Genomic DNA, 26,863 nt, shown 5'->3' with positions numbered 1-26,863 from the left:
TACAATATTAACTTAGGGGAACAAAAGTGAAAAATAAAATCTTTTATCATGAAGATTATGGGGGTATTTGGTAAATGATGGTTAACTTACTGATTGATAAATTTGACTAGTTGATAGTATTAATTGATTATAAAAAAAATGTTTGGTAAATTAGTGTTAGTTGTTAGCTGATTATATACAAAATGATGACTTTTTTAAAAAATTGATCGAAAAAATTACTTTAAGTTTTAGAAAAATAATTTATTATAAAAAATAATTAATCAGACATTTATATTAATTGTTTAACTAAGTCAAATACATAATAATGGTCAAATAAATCAAAATTAATTGACAGACTATTATTTTACCAATTATATCGTGCACCGTGGTGCATAATCAATTATGCACCGCGCATCAAAACGACTTCGTTTTATTTAATGAAAAGAAACGGAATCCGTTTCGCGTCATTCCGCACCGTCCGCAAAAAATAACTATGTTCTTCAGTTTCATTTTGTATACACTGCAGTTTCAGTTCAACACAACTACAATTTCATTTCGATATAACTACAGTTTCATTCAATATTTATACACTCAAATATGTGAAAATGTTATTTAATTTTATTTTATATACACTATAGTTTCATTAAAACACAACTACATGATCATTTCGATATAATTACAGCTTTATTGTACAATATACACTCAAATATGTGAAATGTTATTTAATTTCATTTTATATATAGTGCAGTTTCATTTCACCACAACTACAATATCATTTTGATATAACTGCAATTTCATTTGATAATATAAAAATAATACGTGAGACAGTATACACTGTAGTGTTACTTCGTTAACACTAATAGAAATAGTGCCGTTTTGATGTGCGGTGCATAATCGATTATGCACCGCGATCCACGATATAACGATTGATTATTTTACCAACCATGGTTTTAGACTTTAGGCGTGCAGAGATTGGGCAGAAAAGCAAAACTGAAAGTAAGCCCAAATGTCCAATGCCATGCAAGTTGCCTCACCACCGCTTTCTCTGGGCCCACATTTGCTCCCCCTCACGATTCCTACAAAAATCCCACTAAACAGACAGGACAATCCTAATTCCATACTTCTCTCTCTCTCTCTCTCTCTCTCTCTCTCTCCGAAGAACTTCCATTTTCACACACACACACACCAAAACCGGCACGCATCAATGGCATCGGCACGCGAGGAGAACGTCTACATGGCGAAGCTTGCCGAGCAAGCGGAGCGCTACGAGGAGATGGTGGAGTTCATGGAGAAGGTTGTGGCGGCCGCAGACGGCGCCGAGGAGCTGACGGTTGAGGAGCGCAACCTCCTCTCCGTCGCCTACAAGAACGTGATCGGCGCTCGCCGTGCCTCCTGGCGTATCATCTCCTCCATCGAGCAGAAGGAGGAGAGCCGCGGCAACGACGACCACGTTGCCTCCATCAAGGAGTACAGATCTAAGATCGAGTCAGAGCTGACCTCGATCTGCAACGGCATCCTCAAGCTCCTCGACTCCAAACTCATCGGCGCCGCTAACTCCGGCGACTCCAAGGTTTTCTATTTGAAGATGAAGGGTGATTACCACCGATACTTGGCTGAGTTCAAGACCGGAGCCGAGAGAAAAGAGGCCGCTGAGAACACTCTCTCCGCTTACAAGTCTGCTCAGGTTCGTTTCCGCTAGGGTTAGGGTTAAGAATTAATTTATCGTTTTTATCAATCTCTTCAATTCAATTTATAAGTTTATTCAAATGCTGCTATAGGGTTCCATAGATCGTATCCTTTGATTTGAAACGTGAAATTGAAATCTTAATTGCAAATCAAATGCCCCTCTTTCAGGAAATCGCCACTACTGAACTTGCTCCTACACATCCGATTCGTCTTGGCCTTGCTCTCAACTTCTCTGTGTTCTACTATGAGATCTTGAATTCTCCTGATCGTGCTTGCAATCTCGCCAAACAGGTGATCGATAATTTATGAGTTATTACCTTCTTTTGAAATATTTACAACCAAAGTTCAGAGTAAGATTTTTAATAATACTGCATTCTAGCGTGAACGTCCAACTAGGCTACACTGCAGTAATCTGTCTCTTCAATTAGTGTGATGTGTTTAGGATCTATTTGACGTCCAAAGGTTTATGTTATCAAAATTATCAAATTGATTACCTCTATTTGAATATTTAAAAACAAATTTCAAAAGAGAAAAGTCTGCTTTCTAGTGTAGTGATTTTCTTTTGAATTCATGGGTGTGTTTGGAAACTGTTTTGATGGTATATTTTGCCCAGTACAGGCCTTTGATGAGGCAATTGCAGAGCTGGATACACTAGGAGAGGAATCCTACAAGGATAGCACTCTGATTATGCAGCTTCTTCGTGATAACCTCACACTGTGGACTTCTGACATGCAGGTAAATCTACGGGTCTTTGTTTATATCAATATTTCTGCATTTGTTGTTGAGATTATTTGTTTTACTAATTGTTTTTATTTATGTTGTTTGCTTCTTGATTAGGATGATGGTGATGAGATCAAAGAAGCTGCAAAACAAGACAAGGAGTAAAGTCATATAACTTGGGATTGAGAATCCCTTGTAATAGCTTTGCATCAGGTTCAAATTAGGCCCTTTGTAGTGCTAGTTCAACCAATGATATGCAACATTTGAAGACACTGTTTAATGTTTATTTGGTGTTATCAATTTCTAAGATTTGATCTCTAATTTCTGTGTTCCAGATGCTTTCCTTTACCTTAGATCTCACATTAAATTCTGCAATTTGATTTAGCTTGCTGAACTGAATAAAGGTTCAATGTTGTCTTAAAACCTCATTGATTATACCTTGTTAGAGTTATTTTGCTGATGTCTCTACACTTGTGTCTTGATCCTTTGTGGTTGGACTCCAATTTCTTAACCTTATGAGTGAAACCCTAGTAAAATGGTTTGAGAGCTTAGGTTTCTATTTGGTGGTGTTTCAGTTCTATCCAGCCTCTGGGGTTTTGACAACCTATTACTTATAGCTAGCAGTATAGCGGTGTATATATTTCTCCTATGATGCTTTGGTGAGCATGAATATCTCCTCCTCTTCCCTGTGCTACCTTTAATTTTCTTCTATTTTCATTCTTATGGATCTGAAACATTTAACCGTTAAACAGATCAAATTGTTTACAGTGATAAGTCTTATTATGGTGTTAGTTTTATATTTAGTTGATAGTTTCAGATTTCGGTTTCCAAAAGTAAATTCCACCTCAGGGATATAGGAATTTTTTTCGATGATTAGGAATTTACTAAATTTATCTTTTTTGGCACCAAGTTAAAAGTTTTCTTTATAAATATAAGAAATTTGTTGTTCTCACTACACTATTACGAAAGATAACATTATTTATCAAAGAAATTTGTCTCTCTTAACATTTTTATTTTTTTTACATATGTTCTGTTTTGTATTTTGAATATTCTTGTTACAGACTGGAATTTCTGGCATATGATTTATTAATGGTATAATTTGTGTTATTTTAATGTTGGCATTATATCAAGATATATTAGAGATTTAAAATTTTTAGAAAAGTTTAGACGAAGCAAATATTTTAATTAATTTTTGAAGTAATTTAATTTTTATATTTATAGAATAACATAAAAAATGTTAATTAAATTTTCTTACAACATTATTCTCATCAAATATATTCATTGAAAACATTTTCTTAAGAATTTAATGGGTGGAAAAGTATTAAATGCCCATAAAAAATTTTCATGGCTCAACATTTGTATTTTTCTTTTGGGGACCCACTCAGTTCTATCAGTTTTAGGATTAAAATTTGGTCTCTAATCTTGGATTATCAAATAGTGATCCATGACCATATTTGGCGAACTTATAATCGTCGATTGACTAGAAGCACGGACGAGGTGATACGCTTCGTTTGGTAAATTATTTTCAACTTCAACACTTGTTTTCGATTTTTTTGTACTATGCTCAAGAAGATTTTGGTCCCGCCATTCTCACCTCCGCCGGGGTGCTTTTCCTATGGCCGTCCGATAACTCGTTCATAGAGAGCATTTTTTTGGTACAGTGCTTTTGTTTTTTAATTAATCAACATTTGTATTTTGTTTCAATGTAGACATTGAAAAGAATTTATCATTTTGATCTCATAAAACTTTAAATTATTACCCTTACATCAAATATGTATAATAATTTTTATTATATTATTACAATAAAATATATAATTATAATTGTTGATCTTTATTTTTGTTATGTATAATAGTTTTATCACCGAGTTTATCCCTCTTTCGTGATCCAAAAAAATAAAATTTTAAAACTGTAAAAAAGACTGAATTAAATATTTATAATTTTTATTTTGAGATAAAATACTCATAAATCTGAGTGACTCTCCCAACTGAAAAGTCATGGGTTCGTGCTTCAGTATGTAACCGAGTGAATAGTACCAACAAAAAAAAAAATCTAATACCACTGGAGTTTTAAAACATTTCAAAGGGCATACAAATTCAAATAGAATCCAACGACCTACCTAATTGAAAGCATAAAATACGATGACGACGGAGAGCCCGGCCCGTTATTCGGAGGCTATCGGTCCCGACCCTCTCGTTATAACGCCTCTGATGATCCAGGCGAGGTAGAAGGTGTTTCTGGTGAGGATCGGAAAGGAAAATTAATGCCGCATTAATTAATCGCGTGATGATGTCGCTGGAGGTGGATGGAAATGAGAGCGAAACGGTGGCGTTGTTGCGGCGACACGAGAGGGAGAGGATCCGCGTCAACAAGCTGCTCAAGTCTCTTCGCTTCAAATTAGATTCGGCTCGCGGCGGGGTTGAATCTGAATCGGAAGTAGTAAGGAGGGGTTGCTTCTTCAGGAAGGGCGATTCTCCTGATGATGATTCTGATCAGCAACCTGAAATCATTGATCACTCGATCCATGTTGTCACTATCGACGACGTCGATTCATCGTCAGCGAGTGTAGTACTTGAAACTGCAGGAAAGACTACTTCCGATCTCGTCGGAAATAAAGCGGATCACAGTGTTGATGAAGAAGCTAATAATGATCGTTGGGGGAATGTTGTTGAAAAAAGCGAAGTGAAGGTCCATGAATACAATGAGGCACCGCAATCAATGGGAAGATTAGTTTCAGAGTTCACAAATAATAATCCTCCTAAGGCGGCTCAGAATGAAGGAGTTGAGGCAATGATGATCGATCTGAGAAGTAATATTGGGGGAGATGAAAGCAACATGAGACACAGAGAAGTGAAGAGGATGATGCAACTGCTGTGGGAGAGAATTGGCGCGCAGACGAGAATGCTGAATGAGCTGCTGGACCGGGTGGAGCACATGGACAAAGCATGGTCCAAGATTTTTCGGTTTTTTACTTTTTGTTTTATTATTTTTATTCTTCTTTACTTTTGGAGGTAGAGTATTTATTTATTTTTTTGGTTAAATTAAAGATTTTATTTTGTCTATTGGGTTTATAAGTTTTATTTTTCTGTCTTTCTTTAGGAATTTTTGTTCTGAAATCCTGGTAGGATTGTAAGGATTTAAAAACATTTTTTGAATAAATTTCACTTTTGTTCATCTCTTTGTTATACATTAATTACATTTGGTCCTTACTATTAAAATTACATTAATTATAGTCTTTACTATTAAAATTTTTTAATTAGGTCATGACTATGTAATTTGTGGTTTAGTGGTTTTTCCTTTTCTCCCGGTAAGGATTGTGCTCCTCCTGGTCGGCATTCTTTTGGATCCTTTTGGATCCACGGCGCCGGACTCCTCCCGGCTGGCATTCTTCTGGATCCACGGTGCGGGGCCTGGACGGCATTCTTCCTCGGCACGGGGTTGGGAAGTTGGACTCCATTCTTCGGCGCGGGGCTTGGATGGCATTCTTCCTCGGCACGGGGCTGGGAAGTTGGGCTCCTTACTCCTTAACTAGAAAATTGGACGCACATGCACTTAAAAGATGAGAAAGTTTAGTCATAAACAACAGTTTGTGGAGCATTAGAAAAGTACGTGATTACTCAATAGGTGCACCAAAAAAGGGAGAAGCAAGAATATGGGTGTTTGGTTTGTCGGGATAGAATTATTAAAAATTTTATGTCTAGTGTTTAGTATTCATAATTGAAAAAGAAATAAGTAGTATAAAGATCAAAATGTTCATATTAATATTATTATTATTAAATTAAATGTCAAGTAAATTTGTGTCAAAACTATAATACAATGTAATTATTATTTGGAATATGTCCATCACTTTAGATATAAACTCGTATCATTAGAACATATGGGGAGGCATGCATGAGATTCGAATTTCGAATTTTGTCTTAATGGATTCGAATTTCGAATTTTGTCTTAATGGATTTTAATTCTGTACAAATGAGGAAAATGAGGGAATTGCAAATTCTCTCCAACCAAACAAGAAATTTGCTTGCCAGCCAACCATTCCCCGTCCTAGCACGACTCGAACTCATGGCCTAGCTGCTCTAATGCTACTTGTAGTTGTAGAGATGTAATTCACTTGTAGTTCCTATGATGCTACTTTGTCACCCATGACCTAGCTCTAATACTACTTGTAGAGATATAATTCACTTGTAGTTTCTCTAATGCTACTTTGTCACGAACAAAATAGTAGTTTATTTCTACATGTTTCATTCGGTCATGAAAAATAGGATTTGCACACAAATAGGTAGCATCAAGATTATCACACCAGAGTCAATGTGGTTTTAAGTTCTCAAATTAGAGCAACTAACCATGTTACCTCACTGCCACTGTCTTTTTGTTTGCAACAAACCCAAGATATTAAATTTTTACCAATTTATATGACAAAACCACTAGTGGACTTGCGATCATTAGGACACCCCGTAGTGGTCCAACTAGACTGAAATATTGTGCTGGATTTTCATATGGTTGAGATGGGGTTGCTGCACTTAGCTTGTTGTTGACTGGAATTAAAGTTGAGATTGGTTTGCAGTGTTCCATTCTCGATCTTTTGAGTATTTTTAATCATGTACCTTCTATGTGATAGGATTATCGTCCTCTCACTGGGAACTGTCTCTATTCACAAAAGAAGCTTGGAGACCCCATGTCTCTAATTTTGAAGGTATTAGCTAGTTTGCTTGTTATAAATGTCAAGAGATTTTATTATTGCCTATTATTAATAAGAGTGTCAAAGTGAGTCAAAACTCGCGTGTCAACCCTAAACCACCCCGAGGTGAGGCGGGTTAAAGACTTAAGACGTACATTTTTTGACTCACGAAAATGCGGGCCTCACGAACTTTTCAGAATCTCATGTAAAAGTATTGTATTACGGAGTATTATTTAATTTAAGCTATATGTTTACTACCTAACAAATGTGTATTTAATTGTCGCACCCCTAGGTCCAAAACGGAACGGTATCATTGTACACTAATTAACTTGATAGGTTGATGATGAAATTGACACATGAATTGAAATAGTGGCACACTAAACACACCTTACTCGATCATTAATCATTATGGATAGCGAATACATTGTAAATTGAATGATAAGAAATGAAACAATAATATAATGTTGGTCCATCTTCTTCTCCATTTTTGTGGACCTTTATTGCATTCTATAGTTACAAACAAATTAAATTGAGTTAAAGAAATCGAATATTTCCTGTATTGTTTGTTTTTAGTCTGAAATGATCCTCAAGCAGCCTCCTGCAGTCTTTTGCATTGTGAGGCATATACACATCCATGCATCCTCAGATGCTTCACAGAATATATATATATATATATATATATATATATATATATATATATATATATATATATATATATATCAGCATGGAGGATGGTCCTTTGGTGGAGGCAGAACGGTTTGATCTGGCCCTGGCCCATCTTCTACTACAAATGCTGTTTTCAGTCCCCACCCTGTGTGAAGCTCTAAATGGCAGTGAAAAAACCAAACCCCTACACCAAATTTCAAAACCATATATATAACACTCACATTTTTGAATACTAGAATAGGATTAATGGTTAGTTGAGTTCAGATTTGTTTCGCGGAGGCTTGAAGGGTCAAGTCCAGCACTAAGTGGTTAGGGAATTGTAAGACAGAGGCATAAAGGGTCAAGTCCAGCACTACGTGACTAGGGCACTGTTGGACAGATCCCTCAAGGGGCAATTTAGCACCATGTCTTTTGAGGTCGGAAGGGCAAGTCCAACACCCTGCCTTTCAAGCCCTAAAGAGCCAAATCCAATAAGTAGTTGGGGGATTGTTGGGTGGAGACCTGAAATGTCAAGTCCAATATCAAGTAGCTAGGATATTGTATAGCGGAGGCCTGAATGGCCAAATTCAACACCACTAGGTGGCTAGAGAATTGTTATGCGGATGCCTAAAGGGCCACGTTTAGCACTTGCCTTTCTAAGTGGGCCAAGTCCAACACCAAGTGGCTAGGAGATTGTTGGGTGGAGACATGAAAGGCTAAGTTTAACACCACCTGACTATGGATTGTTGGGTGAATGACTGAAGGGCTTCAAGTCCAGCACCACCAGACTATGAAATGTTGGGCGAATGACTGAAGGGCCTCAACCCCAAAGTCTAGCACCCGTAAACTTTTAGTATAGTGATAAACGCTTTTGTGTACCTGGATTGTCAGCTTTGAATCGGATAGCAGTCCAACCACCGGTAGGAACGCCGACGGTGTTTCTTTCCGGGGGATCCACCAGGTTATACCCTGCAGGGTCCTTGGCAGGGTTGAAATTCCCGACGCCTGTCCCAACGACGAAGAAGTTGTAGCCATGGAGGTGGAAAGGGTGCGATTCAACTGAGAGCAAGTTGGTGTCCTGCAGGACCAATTCAACACTAGAGTTGAAGGCAATTTTACTCAGCCTAGTCCCTTTAGCCGTGTTGAGATTAGCCGTGAGTGGTGCTCCTGTGTAATTGAACGGAGTGGGGGGCTTGTCTGGGAAATCCGAGGTGAAAACGCCCTTCATGTCAAAGTAATGAGCTTGAAGAAGAGCTGTTTGAGGCATCACAAAAGAGATGTTGTTTAAGGAAGCAGTGAGCCTAGTCCCATTCAAACAAGTTGGGCAGGGATTAGCCCCTAACCCAATTGTGAAAAACAGGTTCCTATCCACTTTCAGGGGAACATTAGCCGGATATTTGGGGGAGTTTAGGCTTCTCAACTTGCTGTTATAGTCCATGGCGAAAGCCGTGTCGTTAGGTGCAGGCAAGACAGGGAGAACTGGCATGACCGCCTGTGAAACGCCCTTGTATTGAAAAATTGCTGTCGCGGTTTTATTGTCTACTGGAATGGGAACGTCCATAAACGGCCTGGCAGCCATGAAGTATCTCAAGGGGGGCTGGTTAGCCCGAACCAGCACGTTTGTCGTCTGGCCTGGCGCGATCAGTATAGCCTCGGTGGAGAATGGCTTCGTGTAGACTGCATCAATCTCCACAACTGTCATGTTGTGGCCTGCCAATGCGAAGAACAGCTCGTCGTTCAGGGCAGCATTTACGATCCTCAAAAGGTACGTTTTTCCTCGCTCAACCTCCATTGCAAAAGTATCTGGTTCACCAGATAGACAAAACAAATTTGTTACCACCTAGGTAGCAGCAAGTTAAGAAGAATATAATGAACCTAAGATGTTTGTTTATGTTTTCTTACGTTTTTCAGAACATGGAAAGAGAGGACCGGGCTTTCCATTTATGGTATGAGCATCCGACATGTTTGGGGGTAATCCCAATTGGTTTCCCTGATTCTCCACTGCTTCAACATCTGCATTCCACCATTCTCCTGCACAGATCAGATAAACACAAATGCCTTTCAGATTATGTTTAGAAGAAAGGGAAAATTGCATTTTTTGTTACATATTAGTGGCAAAAATAGTCCCTGGGGGACTAAAATCGCCACTTTACACCTAACTTACGAGTTAAAAACAATGGTCACGCACATAACTCAGGATTTTGAGGGTTTTTGGGTTTTAAGGATTTTGAAGGGGTTTCATGAGGGAGGACCATTTCTCCATTTGTGCTTGTTATCCTTGCGCCTGGACAATGCTAATCTTCTTTGTATCGTTCCAATTTTATCAGATGTTCCCGAAGGGACAGGAGGGAGGGATTTATGGGTTTGGAGAGTTTTAAGGTTTTTGAGTGAACTATGTACTATGAGTATAACTAGAGGATCAAAAATGCGATTTTTTCTAGAAGAAAAGAAAATTGAGAGGGATTAAAAGGCAGGCAGGCATACCAAGAACAATTACTTCCTCTCTATCTGGTTGAGGAAAAGGGAAGGGGGTTCCCTGTTGTGGCATGATAACAATTGCACCATAAACTGTAGCCCTCAGCCAAAGAATGTGTGCATGCCACCACAGGGTACCTCTCTGCCCGGTCACATTGAAGTCATACACGTAACTATTTCCTGTCTTGATTGGGCACTGTGTTATGTATGCTGGTCCGTCTGCCCAACCGTTCCTATACTGCTTCAGCCCATGCCTGCACCCATTATACTCGATCGGTTAACAGAAACTAAAGATGATTTTCACATATTGTAACAATAACTTTAATTAATTAGTGTTTCAATTAATAATGTTAAATGTACCAGTGGATGGAAATGTTATATTGTGCATGGTTAGTGACATTGATAAGAACTCTGTCCCCTTCTGTAGCATAAATGGTAGGCCCTGGATATCTTCCATTCACTGTTACAATAGGCTTTGCATTGCACAGCCTACTCACATTACTCACTTGAACCTGCAAAATTTCATAAAACCACAAATTTGAAGCCCTCTTCAACCCAAAAACCAGAAAAATATATCACAAAGCTAGCTCAATCAAGCAACTCACGTCGAATTGGTAGGTTTTAATGGCAGCCTGGGAAGGAAAACAAGCGAAACAAAGAAGTATCGCGACGAGAACGAAGAAGCCGGCTTGGTTTTTGGCCATTACTGCTCCCTCTCAGATGGCTTCAGAAATTGATATTAGGGGTGAAGTATGAAACTGAGAAGGAAAACACACAATACTTATATAAATGGAAGTGTGTGTATAGGTGACTGCAGGCAGATTGTGATTATCAGTTTGTTAAGGGCATTAGGTGAGCATGGCAAGGCTTGTAAGCAAAATGGTGATGGAGATAGTCATTATTTTTTAAGGGCATTGACTAACGTAGAGGCACAGGAAAAGCCACCATGCACTCCACTCAATCCACAATATTAAGGGCTGGCTATATATCCTTAGTTTGTACAAAAGAAAAGAAATGATTTTGGGGGCTTGAGAACTATGTAAGACCAACCACATTCTCTAGCTGCCCACAAGGATCTTTGTCTTAAAGGTAAAGAAATTTGGGGAGAACAATTTTAAACCATCTGTTAGACCAATTAAGCTGGAATTTGCCCGCACGAGCTTAGCTCACTGGTTCAGTAAGTAGTATTTGATAGAAAAGACCAATGTTCGAACTTCGACTCGACAGCAACAATGTGGGGATTATGCCCAAAGTGGACAGATTCCTTATGCGCACTGACATGTGGCCCTGTCTGCTTAGTCATTGAGTCACCGTAATTTACATCCCCAAATGCTTTGTCATGTCAGGGTGTGATGGCCCTTAGAATTAATGATTCAACTTTGGGAGAATTAAGTTGGAATTTCCATTCTAGCACACTAAATGGGACCTTAGGTAATCTTACTTTTAAGATTTTAAATTGTTGCATTTCAATCCACTCGAACTCTCTCCCAGACTTTGCTTATAGAATCTGTCCATTTAAATTAATTACCTCAAGCAGAAGAAATGCAAAAATAAATAAATAAAAACAATGAATAGGGAAAGGCCCCCTCTACCCTTGCAACTTGCAAGCAACAAGGATTGTGTAGTTTTAATTTTTGAACTTTTTATAATATTCAGACTGCTAAATATAATAAATAAATTAAATCAAATGGCTTGCTGTGTTACATCATTTGGTGAAAGTATACATCAGCTGGAAGTAGGTTTGCCAAGGAGTATCTTCATAATATTTAACTTGCCTAACATAATAAGTTTCTAAATATATAAAACATTCACTATATATTAACAGGGTGTTTGGTTGGAGGGATTTTAAATTCCCTTCCTACATAATTCCCACTTAATTCCAAACACCATTAAATTCCGTAGTTTGGTTGGAAGGAATTGCAATTCCATGGAATTGCAATTCCCCCATTTTCATGGAATTAAAATTCCATGTCCCCCACTGGTATTTTAATTCCTGGGATTTTAAGAAGAAAAAAAGATAGTGATGAGTCAAAATTACCCATTCCTTTTTTAACCTAAAATTAATGCCTAACAACAACAATGGACATTTTTTACTTTACACTACTTATTCCCTTTCAATTTCCATGTACCAAACATTGGAATTGAAATTCCCAGTAATTCTATTCCTGTAAACCAAACACTGGAATTTAAATTCTCACTTTATTCCCAGTAATTCATCTCCCACGGAATTACAATTCCTTTCCCACATAATTCCCTCACTCCAACCAAACGCCCTGTAAGAGTTCAAACTCTTGTGTATGCAACAACATCCTTGAGAAATTTTTTCTAAATAAGACTCAACCAAAACTTAATTGAATTAGTCTCACTCTACTGGGTGTTAATACTTGAGCAATAGAGTAGTATGAAAAAATGAGACTAATTTGATTTTTGAATTCAACTCACGTTGTATCCGCAGAGTTGTAATGAATTTGATGAGTTATTAGCTTATTATGTATGTCATCTTAAAAGTTACGTGCGTATAATATATGTTATACATTGTTCTTTGAAATTTGATAGAAGAAAATATTACTTATTCTAAAATTTCACACTGTACGTAACAAGATTAAATCAAAATGATCACAACCTTTTTTTAATTTTTTTTTTACATGTATTGATTATTTTTAAATTAATTAATGAATTTAGTATAAATTATAATATATAAGATGAAAGAATATAAAGTACTACGATGGATATGTATTAAATAAAATTGGTGTGAGCAACATTATATTATCTTCAACATATAATATAATTGTGGTTTCCACATTTGGTTGGCCGGTCAATTCACGCATGCAACAAAAATGAGAAACACTGACCATAACGGGAGTATTATAATTTCAAAAAAGAAAACAATGGTTGTTAGCTGATTGAGTTAGTGAGTTTGACTAGTTAATAACATTAACTGATTGTATAAAAGCGTTTGGTAAATTAGCTCTTAGCTGATAGCTTATTAGATGCAAAGTTATTTCCCCAAAAAGTTGTTTTGAACAGCTTTTTTAATTTTAACATTTTTAAGCAATAAAGTTTTTTTTTAAAAAGCTAATTAATCAAACATTCATATTAATTGTTTAACTAAGCTAATAAAAGCGTTTGGTAAATTAGCTCTTAACTGATAGCTTATTAGATGCAAAATTACTTCCTCAAAAAATTGTTTTAAACAGCTTTTTTAATTTTAACATTTTTAAGCAATAAAGTTTTACAAAAAAGCTAATTAATCAAACATTCATATTAATTGTTTAACTAAGTCAAACAATTAATAGGAACTAAATAAGTTAAAATTAACTGATAACAAGCTAACTATGTTACCAAACATGACCTATATCAATTCATGAAACCAATTGAAACCGGCTAAAAGTGCAGGTAGTTGGTTAAGGATAGGCTCAAAGGGATGTTGTGGTGGAAGTGTGAAACTTGACTAGTTGGGTATGTATTCACTATTCAACTTGTTAAGAGATTTTTAAAAGAGTAAATACCTAAAATGGTCTCTCGACTATAGCTAAATTCACAAATTGGTCCTCAATTTTTAAATTCAACCAATTAAGTCATTAACTTTGTAATTTTAACACAATTTAGTCTTCTCTCTATTTGACCGTTTGTTGACTGTGATTTTTGAGGATATATATGTAATTTCATGGTCCATCATCGATTTTTTAAGGTTCCGGTTGCATTTTCAGACCGCACTGTTACATTCGAATCCACTGCCGAAAGCAATCTACCAAATCCGATCGCCTTTCTTCATCCTCCCTTTGGATTCAATGTAGTTGAGTTCGTACCAGAGCGAAGAAGACGACGTGTTTCCGAACCGGTGCAACGTCATCCTGGAGGTCTTCACGTGCTCCGACGAGAGCTAAAGGTTCTTCTGGAGATCGTCGATTACGGTCAACAAACGGTCAAATAGATGGAGGACCAAATCGTGTCAAAATTGCAAAATTAAGGACTTAATTGGTTGAAATTGAAAATTGATGATCAATTTGTGAATTTAACTATACTCTTTTTAAAATATATGAATTAATTTTACTATCTGATTGCATGTTGAAAGTTGTTGCATTAAAGTAGGTGAGAGGGGCTGTTTATATGCTACAAGAAGGGGGGCAAATATGATGATCATTTATCGAATCTTCAGTTGATAAGTGATAAAGTAATTTGAGAGTGCTTTCAAAAAAAAAGTAATTTGAGAGTGGTGTTATATTATCCACTATATATTATTAAGAAATTGTTGACTTCAAATATTTTAGAATATTGTTCTAGGGTGGGGTGTTAAGGTAATCTTATTCTTTTGTATTTGATGTAACAAAGTGAAAAAATTATTAATAAATCTAATGTACCCCAATAGGTATGTCATGTAAAGTATAAATTTAATTAGCTCATAGCATTCTTGAATAAAACGAATTACAGTATAACCAATGAAAGAGATAAAGTGTAAGAAAATGAAATAAACAAAGTAATAGAGATAAAGTATAATCGTAGAAATTTATATATATATATATATATATATATATATATATATATATATATATATATATATGTCACGGAAATAATAATGGTGATAGTAATGTTACGACTGTTATAACCGTTATATAATAAGTCATAATGTATCCACTTAATTATATTTATAACAAATGAATTATTTTTTGAAATATATTTTACTGGATTATAATTAATTGAAGTTTGGAAAAAAAAAAAAAATCAACTTAAGGGGTGAAATTCTTTTATTTTTTACGCCTTGGGGAGTATCAGCCCTCCGGCAGTCCGGCCTTTGAGCTCGTGATCCCTTTCTAGACGGACAGACGGTGGAGGAGTATACCGTATACGGCGGTATTGGAGGCTGGAATGGCGGTTCCGGCTATGTGACTTCCGAACAGGAGAGACACTAACGCGAAACCGCCACAGGGTTCCGCCGGAGAACATTCTGCATTGGCCTTCATTGTTTTTTCAATTATCAACTCGATCTCTTCTGATTCTTCTTCTTTGCTCAGGTTCACTTCTTTTCCCTTCCTCTTTCTTCAATGCAATTCTCATTTTATTTTATTTTACCTTTTTTTCTGTATTTTTTTTATGGCGCGCATCGTAAATAACACAAGTAATCTTGCAAATGTCAACGATTTTATGGGATCAACAACAAATGTGGCTTCTGATTTAGAAATAATAAAATAAAAATTCCATTATATATAAAACAAATTAAAAACTTGAAATAATGTGGTTGATTGCGTAAAAAATTGATAAGAATTTGTATATGAGAACTGTTCATCTGATGCTTGTAGATGTGTAGCGGATAAGACTAAGATGATATTTCTATTCTGATTTCTGATTCAATAATTTTCAATTTTTTGTGTTGTGGTTATTAGAATCCTGTGAAAGTGTGATTGATATGATCACCATAATGTTGATGAAGAGCATTACAAGGGAGATGAAAGATGTGAAGGGGGGGAAAAGAAGGATAGGGCAGGAAGGGAGGCAATGTCAAAGCAGGGGCTGCAATCACATCCCCCGGCCCGATCCATTGCCGCTTGATTCAGTTGAACAGAGGAATTGGGAATATTTACCACCAGAATTGCTCTTAGATATAATTCAGAGGGTTGAAAAGAGTGAGACATCATGGCCAGGTAGGAGTGCAGTTCTGGCTTGTGCTTCGGTTTGTAAGTCATGGAGAGAAATCACTAAGGAGATTGTGAAGACTCCTGAGGAATGTGGGAAGATTACCTTCCCCATTTCACTTAAACAGGTAAATCTGCTTAGTCGGTCCTCAATTCCTCATATCTAGTTAATCTGGTTGCTGATAACACTATTTGTTCCTCAATCTATTCTAAACCAGCCGGGGCCCCGTGAATTTCCTATCCAATGCTTCATTAAAAGGGATAGATCTACCTCAACTTATCGCCTCTACCTTGGTTTGACTCCATGTAAGTCATGTTCTAAGTGGAGATTCTTATTTGCTTTTTGCTTATTTAAATCTATACCACTGTTGAAGATGAACGTGTGTTAAACATTTCAAGAATGCTTCCTATTTCTGAGTCTTCATATTTCCTGGAGTCTTTTGGCTTTTCATAGTTTGACACTTGACCTATAAATAATAGGCTCATGTAATATCTCTTTGAAGTTATTATCAATTTATCTTATCTCTCGTTCTACACTAATCAAACTTCTGCCTTTGTGGTGGCTTATTGCCATATGCTGGACCTTTCAACTTATTGTTTCTCAAGAAACATGAAGTTATGCTTTGGGATTCCCAAGTTTAAAGCATTCGCTTGTATATTAGTCAATATTTTGGTTGTATAATGTATGGAGACCTTAGTAGGTAGGGGTATAATTTATATTGGCCGAATTTAGTAGGTAGTCAATATTTTTGTACCTCTTTGTGTACAGAGGTTCTGTTTTCGATTGGTACTAATCGTATGATTACCATGTCACAGCTAAGGATGGGAGTGATAAACTACTTCTAGCAGCAAAAAGAATAAGAAGGTTAACAGGCACGGAATTTGTGATATCATTGGTTGCAGATAATTTTTCACGATCCAGCAATACATATGTTGGGAAACTGAGGTAAAGATTTCTGAAACTCTATCCACCCCGCAAAAGAAAATGAAAACCGTAAAATTTTCAATGGCTTATTTTGTTTTGCTATAACTGATGGAAAAGGAAATTTTACCAGGTCTAACTTCCTTGGCACCAAGTTCACTATATATGATAGCCAATCTCCATATCCCATTGGAGCTCAGCCCAACAATCAACGAAGAAAAATATTCAATGCCAATAAATTCTCTTCTGGATCATCTACGCGCAATCACAGTGTCTCAACTATTACTTACAAACTCAAAATTCTTCGCACCAAAGGGCCTAGGAGAATGCAATGTGTCATGCATTCTATTCCGTTATCTTCTATTCAGGAGGGGGGCACAGCTCCAACGCCGACATCTTTGCCACTATCATTCGGCAGTAAGTATACTCCTCCACCGGTATCAAAAATTAAGGAGCCAGTGACAGATTCCAATTCCCCCAGCCTTTTAGGTTCACGAGTGTCACCGCCATCATCTCCACCTTCTCAAGTTCCACTTACCATGAAAAACAAGGTCCCTAAATGGCACGAAGATTTACAATGCTGGTACCTAAATTTCAAAGGTCGTGTTACAGTGGCTTCTGTTAAGAATTTTCAGCTTATTGCCGCGGTTGATCCCTCTCATAATACCGCACAAACAGATCAAGAGAAGGTAATCCTGCAGTTTGGGAAAATTGCGAAAGATACTTTCACCATGGATTATTGCTTCCCTCTTTCAGCCTTCCAAGCTTTTGCAATCTGCTTGACTAGCTTTGACGTGAAACCAGCATGTGAATGACCTTCAATCCTTCATGTTTATTGTAAATCATCATACTTTTCCACCTGTTCCTATGGCTCCATAAAATTCAATTTAATTTGTATTATGTCTTGTCTTGTCTTGTGTTTAGTAGAGACGTAGCGTTATACACTTATACCTAGGGATGTCAGAAAGGCAATTTATATCATGAACCAGGTCCTATGGACTTTGGATCGAAACGATGAGGTACAAAATTCATACTTGTAAGGTGCAGAACTTCATAACACAGACACAAAAAATCATAACACAAGACACATATGTATGTTATATATTTATTTATTTTTCAAATATGATTTAAGTATATAGTTGTGTTCATAGGCACAAAATTTCACAATATAAAATATAAATTAATAATAACATATAAGACACAATTGCTAATTTGTTTGAAGTACAGAATTCATACTCTTAAAGTACGGAATTTCATAACACGACAAAAATTCACCAAAAATCGATGGGGTCTGGTAAAATTGAAATTTGTTATGGGTAGAGCCAAAAAAATTTGGCCTAATAAAATATTGACTCGATAATTCCAAAATTGATAAGCCTAATTGTCTAAACGAGTTAGTTCGATAGTTCAAACCACTTAAGGTTACTCATTGTTTCACAAATAATATAGAACAGTATATAATTGGAGTTTGTACATAAGCTCGTTTTTAGTATTTTATTAAAAATTTAATAAATATATTAATATATATATTTATTATTACAAAATATTTTTTATGAAAATAAATAATGAAAAAAAATGTATTATGAGTTACTTATAAATATATTAATTATTTTTAGTTGAAATTTGAAAATGGAGTTTAATTATGTTTTTTATAAGCCGACTGGGAGGGTGACCGTATTACCTATCAGTGTGTTTCACACATTTGAAGAAGGTGATCAAGTGTTCTTAATTTGTACGAAATCTCAAGTTTTTTATACGAGACCAAGTTCCTATAAAGTTATACGAGAGTTATTGAAATGCTTTTAGAGTTGAAGAATTTTAAAATAGAAGGTTGGAAAGTAAAAAATATGTTGGGAAAGTAGTTTCAATATAAGGAGAATAAGATCTGAATTTTCCACTTTATCCCTCCAATAATATTGGGTTTTCCTTCAAGTTGAGATTTAAACTTAACATCGGGGACTAAACTCGTCACTTCACTAATAATTGAGCGGTAAAAAATGGATACGGCCATAACTGAATGACTAAGTTGAAATTTGGGTATAACTCAGGAACCAAAGATGCAATTTTTCCTTATTTTAATTAATTAATTAATTAATTATTCATTCATTTATTTTGATTCTAATTCCTATTTACTACCAAACAAGTGACTTCTACACAAACTCATTATCATTACCAAGTATTTGATTCACATTATCAAGTACAAAATTTTTGGGTGGTCAAAAATAAGGTTGGAAAAATGCTAATTTCCGGCCGTGTTTATTTCACAAGCTTGATGTCCAATTGTCCATGAGTAATGATATGATTAAGGAAATATCTTTGTTATTAGAATTGATTTATTTCCAATAGAGATAACAAATAATTATGGTAAGGAGTTTTAATGATTCCTCTTTCCTGTTTATGTTTTAGTTAGTTTTTTCTTAGTCTTTGTAACCCTCTTATATAAAGAAGAATTTTTTTTTTTTTTTTAGTCAGACCACAAGGTATCCTTAGCCGGCCTTAAACGGTAAACAAACAAAAAAGAAGTTAAAGTTAAAATCAAGAGGTGAAACAACTCAAAATGTTCCTATTATCCTTGTTCAATTCCTCAATACCCTTTAATTTATTTCTCAATTCAACATAAACAACCTACAAACAATCCCCAATAACCCTAATCAACAAGTGACGCGTGCTTTCGCTCCAGAATATAACACCTTCCCTTTAACCAAAAAAAAAAAAAAAAAAAAAAAACTAGCATAACTTTTTAACATTCAAAGTAAAGAAATTTGGAATGACATTACAATGAGATCGCCTTTCACAATCAAAGAAAAGGAAAAAAAAGAGAATGCTTGATGACAATCGGCAAACATGACTTCATGAGTATGAATACAATCAGATTTAAGATCTTAAGAAAATATGCCACAACCCTGAATTCAAACTCATCTACTTAACTACACAGACTACTCCACAAATGACGGACACCTACAAATTAACCACCACAGATATCATATAGCTAGCAAATAGACTGAACAGAGCTGTAATCACAGACCAAACCTCAAGCCAAAACTCTCCAGACCACAATTATTCAAAGCCTCACACAGCACAACTCTAAGGCTCTCTTCTTAAAACCATACAAACATTTCAGAATACCGTACCTCATCTAACATGCATGAAACTGTGCATGACTGATGGCATGGAGATTTCACCGTGGAACTGGTTTTGACTGAGCCACATAAACTGCAAATCAGGGTATATGCCAAAAGATTCAGACAGGTTTCCGGTGAACATATTGCCATCAAACCGGACACGCTTTAAGCTTTTGCAGTCTCTTAAGCTGGGTGGAATCGGGCCCGAGAGGTTATTATTGTTCACCGTGAAATTTTGAAGTGCCCCCCCTTTACAAATACCGTCTGGCAAATGGCCTGAGAATTGGTTTTCATCCATTTCCAGTACGGTCAACTTTTTCAGTTTGCCAAGTTCAGGAGGAATGGAACCAGAAAGATCGTTGGCACGAAGAAACAAGATTTCTAAGTTCCTCAAACGCCCTATGGAAGTAGGGATTGAACCACTGAGCATATTCTCACTCAGTTGTAGATCAGTGATGCTCTTTAGGTTCCCTAACTCTTCAGGTAGTGAACCACTAAGTTGGTTACCATAGAGGTGAAGAAGTAACAAATTCTCTAGGCCACCTAGTGAAGCTGGGATATGACCACTAAGATTGTTTGACCATAAACTGAGAAAGGAGAGTGACTTTAGCTTTCCTAGTTCATGGGGAATTTTCTGAAATAGTCCATGAAGAATCCAACGAGTGGTTTGGGTGGTAAAAAGTGGATTTCCATTTCAGGAGACCTTTGGCTTCTTCATTACTGGAAGCAGGAATCACATTAGAAGAAAGCAGAAGGAAGCAAAGTAAAGAAAGTATAGCTAGAAGCCTTGCTACTACTAAATGACTCATTTTCATTTTTATTTTTATTTTTGAGCAGTTCTAATTGTGAGTTCGGATCGTATCGCGTTTTTTTTGAACTTATAGCAAACAATCTCCAATAAGAGCTCACAAGTCAACGTCAACGGAGTCGGGGACACGCTGAAAATTTAGGTACCAACTCCAATTGAACAAAGTCAATTGGCATGGTTTTGGTCTCGGACCATGTTTTCAGTTGGGTGTCAAAACTCAAAAGCATCTGGGCAAACAAAAATGTAAAAAACATAGACAGAACCTTTAGAATGGAAAGCTTCAATGTCAAATGCCATTTTTTAATAATTGAATAGGCAACAACTTGTTAACAATCTGTAAAAAAAAAAAGTTAATCGAACACTGATAAATGGACTTATTTGACACTTAATTTAGTTTGTGGTGGAAATTGAGCACTTCACAATTGTAGATGAGACTATTTGACACTTCTGCCTTTATATATTGAACGTTCACAATTTTACTTACTTAATGTTCACAATTTACTTTTTTATAAAATTGTGAACATTCAGTAGGTAAATTGTGTAATTAACCTTTTACAAAATTGTGAACATTTAGTATGTAAATTTTGAACGTTCAATATGTAAATTGTGTATTTTGAATTCGGGTCCACATAATAATTTGTCTATTTTTTTAAAAAAATAATAATGATGTATTATTAAATGAGCATAGAAATAGAGGAGGGACAAAATCCCAGTACATAGATTGATCATTATCGAAGGCTAACGAAGCTAAAGTATAAACAGGTAAATTTAACGTTCTAGAGATATAACTCAAGAGCAATAAGATTCCAACGAGTGGTTTGGGTGGTAAAGAGTGGATTTCCATTTTAGGAGACCTTTGGCTTCTAAAGAGTGGTTTGGGTGGTACAGTTTTATTTCGATATAACTACACTCAAATATGTAAAAATGTTATTTTATTTTATTTTATATACACTATAGTTTCATTAAAACACAACTAAATGATCATTTCGATATAACTACAACTTCATTGCACAATATACACTCAAATATGTGAAATGTTATTCAGTTTCATTTTGTATACACTGCAGTTTCATTTCACCACAACCACAGTATTATTTTGATATAACTGTAGTTTCATTTGATAATATATAAAATAATACATGAGGCAGTGTCGGTTTAGATACACTGTAGTTTCAGACTTTCAGTTGGTAATTAACACACCAAAAAATGCGTGCTTCGTTACCGTTAACGACGCCGGTTTGACCGCGGTGCAGGTGCACCGCGATCCACGATATAACGACCGGGGTATAAGCTACACTTCTACTGTTCTACATGGACCAAGGTCCACCTTGCAAAGTGGACCCAAATTTAAAATACAAAATTTATATATTAAACGTTCACAATTTACTTTTTACAAAACTGTGAACATTTAGTATGTAAATTGTGTATTTTGAACCCGAGTCTACCAAATAATTTGCCCATAAATAGAAAACGGAGTAAACAGACACTTTTACAATGGCTCACATGAAGAAAATTACATATCAATGTCCGTCACATCACGGAGTAAATTTGAGGTAGTAAGATTTGAGAGTACATATAGTATAACTCATATATCTATAAATCTCTAATATCTCATCTTTAATCTAATCTGATCTAATAATAAGAGTCAATAAAGTTAAATCTCTAAAATAAAAATAAAAATATTAGTATAATTGTTTGTTAAAATGAATGGTTCATATTTTGCTTCCACTCGCACTATTAATTTTGCTTTTCAGCATACTAACACTTCCAGACCAGCCCTATGAACCTACTTGTGGTTCGAGCCTTCGTTATTTATCTCCTGATCGACCCACCATCCCTCAACTCAATTGTTATATCGTGGATCCTGATCCACAATGTACTGTGCACCCTAGTTCAATACATAAAATTTGCCTTCATAATCATAATACACATACACATAAACATGCATGATATAATGAATATGAATCATGTGCATTATAGACACGAATTCTGTATATTATGAATATGAATTATGTGTATTACGTTAAATGTTTATGTGTTTTCATTATATCGTGTTTATATGTATAAGTATTATGAACATGAATTCTGTATATTATTAAGTCAAATAATTCTGTGTATTGGACCATAGACCATAGTATACTGCCTCTCAACTACGATTTATTAAAAACTTGTACTCTGTATTTGGGAAAATCATATCATACATACATCATACGATTTAAAGTTAGCATGATGAGGATTGTATTGATTAACGTAACTCAATAATAGTTTGTACAATAACAATATAAGAAGATAAGTAAAGAGACCTAACAGACTACTAACACAAGAGTCCTAACACTCCCCCTCAAGCTCAAGGTAGAGCAGTCGTAATGTTGAGCTTGTCACGAAGATAGGAGAACCAAGTAGACGCAAGTGGCTTGGTAAAGATGTCAGCAATCTGATCCTTCGTGGAAATAAAGTGAACCTGAATCTCCTTTTTGGCGACCTTGTCTCTGACGAAGTGGTAATCAATTTCTACGTGTTTGGTCTAGGCATGAAAAACTGGATTGGCACATAGATACGTAGCACTCAAGTTGTCACACCACAGACTAGGCGCAGAAGCCGAAGAAAAACCAATCTCCCGAAGCAAAGAAACCAGCCATGTCACCTCAGCCGCCACATCAACTAAAGTCTTGTACTCAGCCTCAGTAGAGGAACGCGCCACCGTGCGCTGCTTCCGACACGACCACGAAATCATATTAGATCCCAAATACACGGCAAAACCACTGGTGGACTTCCTATCATCCGGACTACCAGCCCAATCCGAATCAGAGAACGCATGTAGCGAGGTAGACAAAGACTTTCGAACACACAGCCCCATACCAAGAGTGCCTTTCACATACCGCAACACATGCTTCATCATAGACCAATTAGCAGTAGTAGGAGCCTGCATGCGCTGGCAAAGTCTGTTCACCGCAAAAGACAAATCAGGACGAGTCACCGTTAAGTACTGCAGAGCACCTGCGAGCCCGCGGTAGTGTGTAGGATCAGCAAAAGGAGCAGCATCACTGTCCTCAGAGCGAGCAACCGAGACCGGAGTGGAAACCGGCTGATAGTCGACCATCCCTGCACGCTTGAGAATATCCTGAACATAGCGTCGCTGAGACAGAAGAATACCATCAGAAAGAGGAACAGTCTCAATGCCCAGAAAGAAAGACGGAGGCCCCATGTCCCGAATCTTAAACTCTTGAGCAAGCCGATCGACCAACCCAGTAACACGGTGTGAGTCCGAGCCCATGACAAGAATGTCATCTACATAAACCAAAAAATAAAGCTGCACACCACGGTCAGAATAAATGAACAAAGAGACATCAGTCTTTGACGGAACAAAACCAACCGAAAGAAGAAAATTATGCAAGCAGGTAAACCATGCACGCGGGGCATGCTTGAGCCCATACAAAGAGCGCTGTAGAAAACAAACATGATCAGGCACTGACTTGTCCTCGTAACCTGGAGGCTGTCGCATATACACCGTCTCAGCCAAACGCCCATTAAGGAAGGCGCTATGAACGTCCAGCTGCCGAATACACCAATCACAATAATAGGCCAAGTAAAGCAGGAGACGAACCGTGGTGGGCTTAACAACCGGACTGAAGGTCTCAAAGAAACCCTTGCCCACAATCTGATTAAAGCCCTTCGCAAATAACCGGGCCTTGTGCCGCTCAATAGACCCGTCAGCATTCCTCTTGACCCGAAACACCCACTTACACCCCACAACATTCATCCCCGAAGTGTAAGGAACAAGTCACCAAGTTTGATTCTGAAGAAGAGCATTAAACTCGGCGTCCATGGCTTCACGCCACTCCGAATGCTTAAAAGCCTGCGAGTAACATGTGGGCTCAGGAGGATCAACAGTAGACACCAGAGCCACATGCTCCGCGTGGCCATAACATGAGAGCGAGGACCAACCACCTTAGCCCCACGGCGAGGACGACCAACACGAGCCGGCTGGCCTCGATCAGAAACCGTCCGCTCACTAGACACAGAATCCACCGGCACCGGTTCAGAACCCGCAACCTATTCCTCAGGACCACCATCCGCCACCTCATCAGAGGGAGGAGGCACAGAAACAGAAACAACTGGAGCAACACCCCAAGGAACCACCGGGGGCTGAGAAACCACCTGCGAGGAAAGAGAGCCAGCAAAAGGAAAAACGGACTCATCAAATCGCACATGGCGACAGATAAAGACCTTATTAGTGTTAGGATTCAGACAACGATAGTCACGAAAAGAATCTAGATACCCTAAGAAAACACAGGGAGACGAACGGTATTCCAATTTATTACGATTATAGGGCGTAATAAAGGAAAACACAGACAGCCAAAAACACGCAAGAAGGAATATGAGGGAGGATAACGATGCAGGCGAAAATGAGGAGACTCATCGTTCAACACACGAGTGGGCATCTTGTTAATTAAGTAGACCGCAGTCTCAAACGCATAATCCCAAAAACGAGAGGGAATAGACGCCTGAGCCATCAAGGCCAACCCAGTTTCAACTATATGTGGATGACGGCGTTGTACCCGACCATTCTGTTCATGTGTATACGCACAGGACTGCCTGTGACGAATACCAAGCGACTCAAAGGTAGAGTGGAGCTTTTTGTGCTCTCGCCCTAGATCAGACTGGATAGACATAATTTTGCGGGAAAACGAACGCTCAACTATTGACCGAAACTGCTCAAAAATAGAATAGATATCAGTTTTCGCACGCATAGGATAAAACCACACATAACGTGTAAAATCATCCACGAATATAACAAAATAGCGAAAACCATTCACAGAGTACACAGGCGCAGGGCCCCACATATCAGTATATATAAGTTCTAACACATGAGAACTTTGTGTTTCAACACGAGGTAAAGAAAAACGGGAAGACTTCCCTAACTGACACGAAGAACATAAACGCGACAATTCACTAGAATTAAACGAACCAACACCGGATAACTGCAAAATCTGACGCAGCACCCGTGTGTGTGGATGACCAAGCCGCTTGTGCCAAGTAGAAGACGACGCACGCGTAGCAACATAAGAAGACGGACTCGAAGAAGACGTGGGCCACGAATATAAGCCACCCGAGCTTAAAAACCACCTTCTTGGTCAAGAGATCATTCACAAGAAAACAGTCAGGGTGAAATTCAAAAAAGACATGGTTATCCGTAGCAAACCGTTGAACAGAAAGCAACGAAGACGACAAGCTAGGAACGTGTAAGACATCATTTAAACTAAACGACCGAAAAGGAGAAGCTATCGAAGCAGACCCAACACTAAATATAGTCATACCTGCACCATTACCAACCCGTAAGGTGTCTGGGCCATCATAGCGAGCCGAAGTGGTCAGCACAGAGGAGTCGGGAGTAGCATGATTCGTGCCTCCCGTGAGACTCAACACCACCATTCTCAGCACCAGAAAAAACCATATGAGCCTGAGGATCCGTAGTCTCCGAATACCTACGAAAACAAGCCCGTGCTGAGTGCCCGAATTTGTCACAAATCTGACACCGGACGTCCGACCGTCCCCGGCCACAGCCCCGACCCCCTCGTCCTCGGCCGCCACCGCCCGAGCCTCCACGAAAAGAGCGGCCACCACCGCGACCTCCACGGCCACGAGACGCTGCCATGGCAGCCGGGGCAGCAGTGTCACCACCGCCCGGCGCACAAATATACTCCTACGAAGTTAGATAATCAGAGAGCTCAGACAAGGTTACCGGAGATCCACGCGTCAACGGAGCAACAAGAGGACACAGCTCCGGTCGTAAGCCTCGAAAAACGTAGAGATTCTGATCATCAAGCGAGATCACCCGGCCGGCCAGCACCAAATCTTCAACCAGAACTCTCGCCCTGTTCAGATAATCAGAGACGGACGACGCTCCCTGTGACAGCCCCTACAGCTCGCCGAGAAGCCTCAACGCCCGAGAACGCGTCGCCGAGCCGAGCTCCTGCTCAATCGCCGCCCACAACAGCCGCGACGTCGAATGCCCGATCGCCATGGGCAACATCTCAACGGACAGGGACGAGATCAGCAACGAGAGAATCGCCTTATCTTACCGACGCCATTGATGCACCAATGAAGCAGAATCAGAGGGTGGCGAGACGCCACTGTCAGCCGTCGACTCCACCGGCACGGTCGGCGGCACCACCGGCACAGTAACCTTCGGACACGGC

The 26,863-nt window shown here is 37.9% G+C and overlaps 4 protein-coding genes across 5 annotated transcripts; 2 read left to right on the top strand and 2 right to left on the bottom strand.

Moving 5' to 3' along the window:
- Window positions 1-1,084: 1,084 nt before the first annotated feature.
- On the top strand, window positions 1,085-2,706 carry LOC109151327 (14-3-3-like protein 16R). Its single transcript, XM_019299293.1, has 4 exons — window positions 1,085-1,663; window positions 1,834-1,956; window positions 2,284-2,400; window positions 2,503-2,706. The coding sequence occupies exons 1-4, from the start codon at window positions 1,184-1,186 to the stop codon at window positions 2,548-2,550; spliced, it is 768 nt and encodes a 255-aa protein (XP_019154838.1). The 5' UTR covers window positions 1,085-1,183; the 3' UTR covers window positions 2,551-2,706.
- A 4,696-nt stretch (window positions 2,707-7,402) lies between these two features.
- Window positions 7,403-10,949, bottom strand: LOC109151326 (laccase-11-like). 2 transcript variants are annotated; one of them, XM_019299292.1, is made up of 7 exons: window positions 10,787-10,949; window positions 10,542-10,693; window positions 10,191-10,435; window positions 9,609-9,737; window positions 8,586-9,509; window positions 7,757-7,911; window positions 7,403-7,715 (listed from the first exon to the last, which is right to left on the bottom strand). In XM_019299292.1, the coding sequence occupies exons 1-6, from the start codon at window positions 10,883-10,885 to the stop codon at window positions 7,781-7,783; spliced, it is 1,680 nt and encodes a 559-aa protein (XP_019154837.1). In that variant the 5' UTR covers window positions 10,886-10,949; the 3' UTR covers window positions 7,403-7,715; window positions 7,757-7,780. The 2 variants fall into 2 exon arrangements, with proteins under 2 accessions (XP_019154837.1, XP_019154836.1); XM_019299291.1 differs by having other exon boundaries at window positions 7,403-7,732; window positions 7,780-7,911.
- A 3,977-nt stretch (window positions 10,950-14,926) lies between these two features.
- Window positions 14,927-17,638, top strand: LOC109151104 (tubby-like F-box protein 5). The gene is made up of 5 exons (XM_019299017.1): window positions 14,927-15,193; window positions 15,563-15,939; window positions 16,030-16,117; window positions 16,628-16,757; window positions 16,867-17,638. Exons 2-5 carry the CDS (start codon window positions 15,586-15,588, stop codon window positions 17,546-17,548), a joined length of 1,254 nt encoding a protein of 417 aa, XP_019154562.1. The 5' UTR covers window positions 14,927-15,193; window positions 15,563-15,585; the 3' UTR covers window positions 17,549-17,638.
- A 5,549-nt stretch (window positions 17,639-23,187) lies between these two features.
- Window positions 23,188-24,380, bottom strand: LOC109151130 (uncharacterized mitochondrial protein AtMg00810-like). Its single transcript, XM_019299048.1, has 3 exons — window positions 24,309-24,380; window positions 24,121-24,216; window positions 23,188-23,973 (listed from the first exon to the last, which is right to left on the bottom strand). Exons 1-3 carry the CDS (start codon window positions 24,378-24,380, stop codon window positions 23,188-23,190), a joined length of 954 nt encoding a protein of 317 aa, XP_019154593.1.
- Between the last annotated feature and the right edge of the window lie 2,483 nt (window positions 24,381-26,863).

This window comes from Ipomoea nil, unplaced genomic scaffold, assembly GCF_001879475.1.
Source record: "Ipomoea nil cultivar Tokyo-kokei standard unplaced genomic scaffold, Asagao_1.1 scaffold2283, whole genome shotgun sequence".
NCBI classification, from domain to species: domain Eukaryota; kingdom Viridiplantae; phylum Streptophyta; class Magnoliopsida; order Solanales; family Convolvulaceae; genus Ipomoea; species Ipomoea nil.
Note: the sequence above shows the minus strand (reverse complement) of the source record. Positions and strands in the feature narration are given on the sequence as shown.